This window comes from Apteryx mantelli, unplaced genomic scaffold (assembly GCF_036417845.1).
Source record: "Apteryx mantelli isolate bAptMan1 unplaced genomic scaffold, bAptMan1.hap1 HAP1_SCAFFOLD_20, whole genome shotgun sequence".
Classification (NCBI taxonomy): domain Eukaryota; kingdom Metazoa; phylum Chordata; class Aves; order Apterygiformes; family Apterygidae; genus Apteryx; species Apteryx mantelli.
In genome coordinates, this window is record NW_027118553.1 from 3,152,938 (window position 1) to 3,164,084 (window position 11,147).

General features: G+C 52.5%; 1 protein-coding gene across 1 annotated transcript; it reads left to right on the forward strand.

Moving 5' to 3' along the window:
• Positions 1 to 5,213: 5,213 nt before the first annotated feature.
• On the forward strand, positions 5,214 to 6,173 carry LOC136995974 (olfactory receptor 6P1-like). The gene has a single exon (XM_067316969.1). It carries the CDS (start codon positions 5,214 to 5,216, stop codon positions 6,171 to 6,173), a length of 960 nt encoding a protein of 319 aa, XP_067173070.1.
• Positions 6,174 to 11,147: the final 4,974 nt, after the last annotated feature.

Sequence of the window (11,147 nt, forward strand, 5' to 3'; positions counted from 1 at the left end):
TACCAAGAAGGTGTTTTACAGCATCTCTGGAGATGAACTTCTATGCCTCCTTTCTTCCAGCCTGAAAAAGCAGGCAATGGCTCACTTGCATGCCCTGTGTGCAAGGGAAATGCCCTGGGCTGTGCAGAGATGCTTTTGCAGCCTTGCAGAAGAGGTTCTGAAGTGATTCTCAAATAAAACGTTACCCAAACTTTAATAAAAGCATCACAGGTACTGCCAAGACAAGAAGGGGATTGCTACAGAGACTTTGTGCCCTGATGTTCAGTCCTAATCTCAGCTGCAATTAATGATGCCTACGTGTAGGGATTTTATTTGAGCTTTGGAGATGCTGGAACCTGCTTGAAAGAAAAAGGCAAAGAGGAAGGTGACTGCCCTCAGGGAGAGGTTCTGCTTGCTCTACCTGGTTAACGGCAGGCAGCAAAGGGCATGAGAAGAGGAGAAGGGAGAGGACTCTTTGGACTGGGAAGAACCGAGTTCCCAAAGCTCCTCTTTGCATCCACTGGACATACAGGAGTGCAAGGGACCCCTCAGACGGAGGCATCAACACGAGAGACAGAAATGCTTCAGGAGATGTTGCAGGATTCATTTCACCCAAGGGCAGGACTCCATGGGAGGGCAGCAGAATTTAAGGACTGGCATGGTGGACATGTTGAGGGAAGAGGTGATGTGGTGGCCAAATTGGCTCGAGTGTGGGAGAGGCAATGGGGGATGGTTGTGAAGGGCCCAGGGTGGGGGCAAATGTTTCCTTCTAGGGGAATCTGTGCCGTGTTCAGCATGTTCCTGGTCTGGGTCAGAGGGCCCGTGCAGCGCTGTGCACGAAGGGACACCCAGTTTTAGCGGGGGAGAGGGGTCTGTGCAGCACCCAGCCAAGCCTGGGGTCCCAGTCTGGGTCCCTGGGGAGTTCCCCGCTCCTGACCCTTCTCTGGTCTCCATGGCGAAGGTCTGGAGCAGGGGCTGCTGGGAGTGGCCTGTGCAGGAGAGTTGAAGGATCTGCAGCACCTCAGAGGTGGGCCTGTACTCACTGCTCCAGAAACACACCCTCTTGGACCCCATGGCTATGAGCAATAATCCCAGACCCGGCTGGAGCTGCTGCCCCTCCACGCTCTTTGCCCTTGGACCCTGCGTCCTGTCTGTTGATGGGGAGGAAACCTGTGCTCCCAGGAAGCACCTGGAAGGGGCATGAGTTTGAGCACTGAGCCTCCCGACCTTCTCAGTGAACTCACAAGATGAGGTCAGTGGTGCCTGTTTGGGGACGATCTTCCCTCCAGATCTCCCTGCCTGATCCGTTTCTGGCAGATCCTCTGTTCTTGCCTCTGAGCTGGAAGGGTTCTGACCACTGATCTCCTGGTGGTGTTGCCTGCAGGACCAGTGAATAGAGAAGTCACTAGCCCACTGACCACGACACAGGCACATTCCATCTCCATAGCTTGCAAGACAGGGGTTGGACAAGGAGGAAGACCTTGGATAAGGGACTAGCTGGTTCAGAGGGGTATGAAGGTTGTGGATTTCCTTTCCAAAAGAGTTCACCTTTCTTGTCTTTTTTTTCCAAGATGAAAGGCCTCTGTCTATGGGCTGAGACATTCTTTCGAGGTGGGTACTATGTCAGATCATCCCACAGTCTTTGCCATGGAGCTTTACTGCACTGGTGGCTTCCCCTTCCAAAGAGCTTCTGGCTTCCAGGAGGTGTTAAACCTGCCCTGTGTGAAAGGTCTCCTCTGCCCTTAATGCAGGTGGGGGCAGTTGGGGTGGAGCTCCAATGCAAACAGGCAGCATGCAGGAGGTGGAAGCAGGGAGAAGCTACAAAGGAGGAACTGAGAAACACGACCAGGGCGTGGAGGGATGGTGTCAGGAAAGCCAAAGCTCAGAGTTGAGACTTGCAGGAAGGGCTGAAGAACAAAAGAGCCGACCCACTGCTGAATGGAGTGGGTGACAGTGACAGCGGACACACAGAAGGCTGAGGAACTCCTCCATGATTCCTGGAAAGGCTCAAGGAGGAGAAGAACTGCCAGTGGTGGATAAGGATTGAGTCAGAGACTACTTGTGAGAACTTCTGAAAGCCATGGGACCTGACTTGCTGCCTCCAAGCACACTGATGGAAGTCACCAACCTCCTTGCAAGGACACTGTCATTTTTGAGCGATGAGGGCAGGCATACCCAGTGACTGGACAAAAGCAAAATTTGAAGCCGTCTTCAGAAGGGGCCAATCTTCTAATCATCCTTTTAATAATCCGAGAAGCAACAGGCTGGTCAGCCTCACTTCAGTGCCTCGGCAAATCACGGAGTGAATCCTCCTGAAACGCATTTATGAGCACATGGAAAAGAACGGGACTGGTAACAGTCAGCACGGCTTTCCCAAGCACAAATCTTGCCCCACCAACTTCTTACTTTCTAGGATAAAAGAACTGGATTGGTGGAAGAGGGAAGAGCAGTGGATGTCGCTCACCGTGTCTTTAACAAGGCTTTCCACGTGATCTCTCAAGTCGGGATGTGATGGTCTGGATGGGTGGACAACCAGGAGGATAAAAAACTGCTTGACAAAGATCAATGCCAAATCTTGCCCCCTGGGAAGCAGGAAGCAACAATACGGGCTGTGGGCAGATTTCAGGCAGCAGCAAGGGCCGGCTGCCCCCAAAGGGACCTGGAGCCAGGAGCCAAACATGATGACAAGGCCAAAAAGGCAAGGGTCTCACCAGCCAGGGTCAAGCCCCGCCAAAGCTCAGTGAGGCAAGCAGGGCAGACCTGGAGATGGCAGCCAGGTTCAGCCAAGACTCCAGATCACCAGGAAAGTTCTTGGTGTCAAGACAGCTCTGAGGTCAAGCCGGGATCACATCTTGGCAAATCAGGATCAGGTCCAATGACAGTAACCAGGGTCATACAAAGCCCCCTAATTGCAAGGCAGGTCCATAGCGATGAGGTAGGTCTAAGGTAGAGCTAGAAAGTTAGGCTCTGATTTGGAGTCCAGATCAACAGGGTCCGTGGGCAGGAACAGGCATACCTGCAACACAGCTGCAGGCAAGCCCACCTGCAACGTAGCTCCAGATGGGACTGAAGGCCCAGGCCTGAGCTTAGATGGGGTTTCTTGGACATGTGTGTGGAGGCTCCTGGTGAGGCTGGTCAGGGCCATGAAGGCCTGTAATTGGCCGCAGGGCCCTGACAACAGCCTGGCCAGGAGCAGCTCTGCGGAAAAGGCCCTGGGGGTCCTGGTGCACAGCCAAGTGAACGTCAGCCAGCAGTGTGCCCTCGCAGTGAGGAAGGCCACCAGCTTCCTGGGGTGTGTGCGCAAGAGTGTGGCCAGGAGATTGAGGGAAGTGATCACCTGCCATCACTCACTGCTTGCTAGACCACATCTGGAGTGCCACATCCAGTGTTGGGTCCCAAATAAAGGCAAGACAGTGACCAACTGGAGCCAATTCAGTAGAAGGCCTTCCGGATGCTCAGGCAGCTGTCGCACAAACTTCTGTGTCCATGGGGACACCCACTCCTGCCCCTCCAGTCAGGGCAGATGGCAAGGAGACTGCATCTCATGACAGGCAAGTCCAACAGGGCCAAGAGGAATCATGTACGGTGGCAGCCATTGCTGCAACAACAGGAGCAAAGGAGGCTCCTGGGAACCTCCAAGGTAAGAGGTGGACAGGAACCAGGAGGAAATATCCGTAGCTCTGCTCCCTTCAGCCCCTGACACGTGAGGCCCCTGTGCTTCTGGGAGACATTGGGGGGCCCTCTCCCCTCAAGGTACAGAGCCTGGCACCTGAGGGGGACTCACCCCATCCCCAGGGCAAGTCTCCATGGCTGGGAGGAAATGCCGGGTGCTTGACCTCTTCCTCCCCCCTGACCATCACAGGAGGCTGGAGGGACCAGCTCAGGCAAGCAGGATTCTCTAAACCTTAGAGAATCAGGGAACAGAGAGTCGTCTGCAGGGAGGTGAGGGGAATCCCATTTGTGGGATCTCTCCTGACTTTGCATCATGACTTTGGAGGAGGCCTGATGATTTCTCTGCCTCAGTTTCCTTTTCAAAGCAGCATGTCCCAGAGTTTGAGTGACCAGAGTTATGGGGAAAGTTGAATGCCAGGAAGTGTTCACAAAGTTTCCAGCAGCTCAGAAGTTTCAGTCTCCTTTGAGAGCCAGTTCTGCATTGCTCACTCTCTGCAGTCCCTAGGGAGAGCCCAGCTGCAGCAGGAGCCTTCAGAGACTCGTTAGTGCTTTAGCCCTCAGGACACTCCAGAGGGCAGGGGACATTCAGGTGTTGTTGGACATGCACCACAGGTGCTGCTGGAAGAAGACAGCAAGGGCAGAGCAATGCCTGAGCCCTGGGTGGTGGTTTGCAGAGAGCTCAGGGAAGAGAAGGATGTGGTGGGGAAGAGGCAGAGGATGAGACCCCGACCTGGATCATCATTGCCGGCACCATCAGCGCAGAGGTCAGCACCTCATCCTGAGGACTGCAGGTTTGTGCTGTGTCTTCTGAGTGAGGTCTGTTCCTTTTTAGCTGCTGAGATTTTGCATGGTGGCATCTATGGGTGAGAAAGGTGATGGGCATTTCCCTTCCTGGGAGTCTTCTCCTCCAGCTCCCTCTTCCCTCCACACATTTCTTCCAACTCCCTTGTTAGCTCAGCAGAGTCCTGGGGAGCTTGCCGGTCGGCGCAGAGTTAGAGTTTGTGCCTTTGCTGCCCCTGAGCCAGCCCAGAGCCCTGCCGAGGGGCACCAACACCTTACCTGGGAGGTAGGATCCAGCGGAGGGCTGTGTTTCTCAGGCAGGAACGTTCCCTAGCCGTGCCCCCAGGCATGTCCCAGGCATTTACTGCAAACAGGATGGGAACAATGCTCCTCCCTAACCTCACCCACCGCTCACCATTGAGACACCCATCCTGCGACACACTCACTGTCACAGTCTGAGCGAATGCTTTCTCTCCTCTAACTCCACTCCAAGCATGAAATGAGCGTCTCCGCGGGACAGCTCACCTCTGTGGTTCTCCTAGGAGGGGCTTCTCTTTAGATGCCTGCTTTAACTCTCTGGAAAACCCTAGTTCCCTCCTTTCACTAGGCATGGAGGCCATAAAGGGAACACAAATGTAGTCAGAGAAGTGCCAGAATGTATGTTCTCTCTGACAGCAAAGTCCTTCATGATTCTTCTTTACAAGAAGGAAAGAATGAAGCAGATGTTCTTTCTTGTAGGTTGCCTTTCTGGCAAAAGAGGAATGAGGGACCTGTGGCGCTGCATGGAGAAAGGGGAATGGGACAATCATACATCACCAGTGGAGTTTATACTGCTGGGAATGGGCAATGTCCCCTCGCTCCAGACACTGCTCTTCCTCCTCTCGCTCATCATCTACTTGGTAACAATGGCTGCAAACATCCTCATAGTTCTGCTGGTGGTGGCAGACCGGCATCTGCACACCCCCATGTACTTCTTCCTGGGCAATCTGTCCTCCTTGGAGACCTGCTACAGCTCCACCATCCTCTCCCGCTTGCTGGCCAGCTTCCTGACTGGGGACAGCACCATCTCTGTTCACGGCTGTATGGCTCAGTTCTACTTCTTTGGCTATTTTTTAGTCAGTGAGTGTTACCTGCTGGCCATGATGTCCTATGATCGGTACTTGGCCATCTGCCAGCCCCTGCTCTATGCCAGCCTCATGACCTGGAAGGTCTCTCTACAGCTGGCAGCAGCGTCTTGGCTAGTGGGATTCTTTACCTCTACGGTAGTCACTTCTTTCGTATCCCGTTTAAGGTTCTGTGGCCTCAAGGTGATTGACCACTTCTTCTGTGATTTTACCCCATTGCTAGAGGTTGCCTGCAGTGACACCAATGCGGCCAGACTGGTAACTTTCACACTAGCTGTCTTCAATCTAGTCCTCCCTTTCCTGTCCAACCTGGCCTCCTACGTGTGCATCATAGCTGCCATCCTCAGGATCCCGTCCAGCGTGGGCAGGCAAAAGGCCTTCTCCACCTGCTCCTCTCACCTCATCGTTGTCACTGTTTTCTATGGCACCCTCATCATTGTCTACCTGATGCCCAGAACCCCCCAGCTGAGGCAGCTCAACAAAGTGTTCTCCTTTTTCTACACCATCCTCACGCCCCTGGTCAATCCCCTCATCTACAGCCTGCAGAACAGGGAGGTCAGGGAAGCCCTGAGGAAAGCACTTAGGAAAGCTCTGGCCTGCACTCAGAGCTCATGCTAGGTGGTTGACACTGAGCACAAATCTCTCTCAGCTCTTTCACAAAGGCAAATGCTGGCTACCAGGGTCATCTTCAGAAAGTGCTTAGCATTGAGACTGCCTGTGGAGTGGCACAGGCATGAAAGGGAAAGATCCTTGGAGAAAAAGATTCTTATTTAGAAGCAAATGTGAAAAATGCCATGGCTCTGCATTTTCCTTCATAATAAAGGGATCGTGGCTTTATATATTTCAGTGGCTGAGAGCTTCAAGGTTTGTTTTGTTTTGTTTTGTTTTTCATTAAGAAGATAGAAGAAGGAATTTGGAAAGACATGTGAGTGCCTTCCAGGTGCAAACATGGGGACGTCTTTCTTGCTGTGGCTCCCGGGGATGGGTTCCATCTCCCTCAGTGTTGTCTATTTCCGGGGCCAGTATACAGCTTTCAGTGAAGGTCCCCTTCCATTGCCCTTCCAGCAGAAAACTGGACCCTCTCCATTTTGGGGGCTTGTGACGGTGTGCTCCTTTCCCCCCACTGATGTGCTCTCTCCCCCTCAACCTGACCTCCGTGTAAACAGCACAGGGACTAATTGAGCATGCGCCAACTAAGACTCATCTAGTGTGCAAATATGACTATGAGTCAGTCGTCCCTCCCCCATCAATTGCGGGCAGCCCAGAGCCCATTGAGCTCTCCTGCACGGCAGCGGGCTGCACTGCAGAACCTCCTCTTGAGCAGGGACGCCTCTCAAGGTTTCTCCTCAAGGTTGAGAGATTCCTGACCCGTGACAGATCCTCAGTAAGTGATTAATAGCATGCCGACCTTTTGTGAACTTCAGAAACTTTGCTGAGTTATATCTCTGATTAACTGTGCACATAATCCCCTAGACAAACCGTTGACCAAGTCTGAGACTAGGATCAGATCCAGCCGCACACAGGCTCCTCCGAGGGAGAGTTTGGAAAGCAAGGGGGTCCTTTCTGAACCTCGTGACTCAACGGGAGGGTCCCTTTCACATTTATTCCTTTAGACATGAACCGTTGACCAAGTCTGAGACTAAGACTGGATCCAGCCGCACCTAGGCTCCTCTCAGAAGGAGTTTAGAAAGCAAGGGGGTCCTTTCTGAACCTCGTGACTCAAGGGAGGGTCTCCGTTGGACATGCATCTGACCCTGTCCTTCATGCAGTAAATAACTGAGTGAACCTTGCCAATCGAACCTCGTTAAATCATTCTTATTTATGACTGAACTTTGTTAAGTCGCTATCTTACCACAATAAACACAGTGCTGCTTCCCTCTTACGAGTGAAGTGCATCACTCCTTTGTGACAGGGCTTTACGTGTTACTCCCACCCAACCTCTCCTCTGGTCAGGCATGGCCTCAGGAACCAGCTGGGGATGCAGCAGATGGACGTGCTAGGTAAGAGGCCATGGTTTCTCTGGTTGCAAGAGGAGCAGGAAAGGCTGGGGTGAGGTGGACAGTTCCTGTTTTGAAGGGCTAAAACAAGAGGTGCAAGCAATGCCTTGGATCTCCCGCCCCGTACCCTTCTCTCCCCTGCCCCTAGGGAATCAGCAAACCCCCGCTCCATTTCTGTTCCCCTGGCTCCAGCTGCATTTCTGCTCCTTACTCCTCACCTTCTTTTAAGGAGATGGGGACAGCCATGCCTTGTCCAATTCCTTTTCCCTTGGAGGAGCTGGCTTCCCTCCTGAGCCTTCCTTCCCTGCTGGAATGCCTTTAGCCAGCTCTCCTCCAGAGCTCATGGTGGGGTGGGCTTTGGGGCCTGGTTGCCCACAGATCTCAACACCCTTAGCCAGAGGCATCTTAGGAGTCCAAACTAGGCTGATGGCCTTGGGCACCAGGGCACACTGGTGACTCCTCTTCAGCTTGCTCACCAAGAGCCCCAGGTCCTCTTCTGCAAAGCTGTTCTCTCAACACTTGGCCCTCAGCAGACCCTTTGCATGAGGCTATTGGGGTTACTACACCCCAGGTGCAGGACACCACACTTGCCTTAGCTGAATTTCAGGAGGCTCCTATAAGCCCCATTCTTCAGCATGTCGAGGTCCCTCTGAATAGCAGCCAGACCCTCCAGAGTATCAAGCAGTAGGTGACAGAGACTGGAACTCTCAGGTCACTGATGGCGGGCATTGAAGGAACTTCCCCAATATAACCCTGCAGAGGGTCCAGCAGGACTCTGTCACCGATCACAAGGAGACAAAAGTATCCCATTAATTACGGGAATTGTAGTGCATGGGCCAAAGGCAGGGAGAGGAAGAGATGAAGCTGAATCAAAGAGGAGAAAGTGTGGGAAAATGGAGAGGAGGGATGACGAAGGGGAGTAGTGCCATGTAAAAGTGCTGCTGCTCAATGCACTTGTCCAGCTGTGCCCTGCCCCTGGTTACTGCTCTGCTTGAAGGTGGGTGTGGTGTTTGCCTTTTTGCAGCCATCACTTCCACTTCCCGAGCATCATGACCTTTCCAAGATGAAGGTGAGCAACCCCACAAGGACATTCCCCTGCTCCCATGGACATGTGTGTGTGTGTGTGTGTCTAGTTTGCTCCAGTGCCTGAAAGCTCCCATGTCCTTTCTAGGAAGCCAGTATGCCAGGGTGCCTCTCTGAAGTGCCTGCACACTAGCACATGCAGCATGAGGAAAAAAAGAAAAGAAAAGGAAAAAAAAAACCAGGAGGAATTAGTCTGTGTGCAGTTACAGGGCTATGATCTCACTGGGATCGTGGGAATGTGGTGGGATAGCTCACACAACTGAAATGCTGTGATGGGTGGATTGAAGCTCTTTAGGAAGGACAGGTTGGGAAGGTGAGGAGGGGGAGCTGCCTTTGTGTGTGAGAGCAGCAGGGAGGCCTGGAGCTCTGCTGAGATGGGTGAGAAGCCAGCTGAGAACTTATGGGTTCTGCCCAGATTAGTGGGCAGATCAGCATGGGTAACATGGTAGTGGGTATCTGCTACAGATCACCACATCAGGAAAAAGAAATAGATGAGGCTTTCTTCAGGCAATTGGAAGAAGCCTCACTTTCACAGGCCCTGGTTCTCATGGGGGACATGAACCACCCTGATATCTGCTGGAGGGACAATACAGCAGAGCACAAGCAGTCCAGGAGGTTTCTGGAGTGCACTGAAGGCAACTTCCTGACACAGGTGATCGAAGAGCCAACAAGGAGAGGAGCTGTGCTGGACCTCATGCTTACAAAGAAGGAAGATCTGGCTGGGGACGTGGTAGCTAGGGGCAGCCTTGGCTGCAGCAACCACAAGATGGTGCAGTTCAGGATCCTGAAAGGAGAGAGCAGGGCAAAAAGCAGAATCACAGCCCTGGACTTAAGGAGAGCTAACTTTGGCCTTCTTGGAAGAGCCCCATGGGATATGGCCCTGGAGGGAAGAGGGGTCCAAGAGAGCAGGCTGATTTTGCAAGGATGCCCTACTCCAAAATCAAGAATGGTCCATCCCAAGAAGCAGGAAATGCTGCATAGGCAGCAGCAAGTCTGCATGGATGAACAAAGAGCTCCTGACAAAACTCAGGCATGGAAAGGAAGTGTACAAGAGCTGGAAGCAAGGACAGACGACCCAGGAGGAATACAGAGACATGGTCCAAGCATGCAGGGATTGGTTAGGAAACCAAAAGCCCACCTGCTGTCCAAACAGGATATGGATGTTAAGGGGACAAAGAAAGGCTTCTACAGGTACATAAACAGGATGAAGGCCAGGGAAAATGTGGACCCGCTGCTAAATGTAGCAGAGGCCCTCCTGACAATATTGATTTCCTTCTTCACCTCAGGCTTTACTGGTAAGACCAGCCCTCAGGAAGCCAAGGCCCCTGAGATCAGAGGGCAGTCCGCAGCAATGAAGACTTTCCTTTGGTGGAAGAGGATCGGGTTAGGGAACACTGAAACAAACTGGACCTACACAAGACCATGGGTGCCGATGGGATGCACCTGTGAGTGCTGATGGATCTTTGAAAGGTTGTGTTGCCTGGGAGAGGTTCCTGAGCACGAGAAGAAAGAAAATGTCACCCCTGTGTTCAAGCAGAAGAAGAAGGAGGATCCAAGAAACCACAGGGAGGTCAGCCTCACCTTGATCCCTGGGAAGATGATGGAGCAACTAATCTTAGCTACTATTTCCAGACACATGAAGGTCAGGAGGGTGACTGGGAGTAGTCAGCATGGATTTACAAAGGAGAAATCATGTTAAATTAGCTTTCTATGATGAGGTGACTGGCTCGGTGGATGAGAGGAGAGCAATGGATGTTCTCTACCTTGACTTCAGTAAAGCTTTCAACACTGTTGCCCATAACATCCTCATATACTAGCAGATGAAGGATGGGCTAGATAAGTGGTCAATGAGGTGGACTGACAACTGGCTGAAGTACTGGGCTCAGGGGGTTGTCATCAGTGGCACAGAGTCCAGCTGGAGGCCAGCTACTAATGGTGTCCCCCAGGGAGCAGTACCGGAGCCAATACTGTTTCTTCTCTTCTCCAGGCTAACCAGGCCCAGCTCTCTCAGCCTCTCCTCATAGGAGAGATGCTCCAGTCCCCTAATCATCGTAGGAGCCCTTTGCTGGACTTGCTCCAGTAGCTCTGTGTCTCTCTTGCACTGGGGAGCCCAGAACTGGACACAGTACTCCACATGTGGCCTCACCAGGGCTGAGGAGAGTGCACTCTGTCCCTTCATCCAGGTCACTAATGAATAAGCTTTCCTGATAGCTCTTGTGGGATGGAGGGCAGCAGGATTTGAGAGACCCCTTCCAGCCAAAGGGGAGATCCTGGGCACTCAGGCAAAGATTTCAGTCTGGGACCTTCAAGTCCAGGGTGGCTGAAGACTATGAGATTCCTCCAATGTGTGGCTCACAAGGGACCTGAGTCATATCACAGCCACCATTGAAACACCCTCAGAAGCAGATCCCATAACATCTTGCCTGAATGAGACCTGCAGTATTTCTCTGCTTTTCTCCCTGCATCTAAAACTTTCTTTTTAGCTCCTCAGCACCAGGGAGTGCACCTAGGT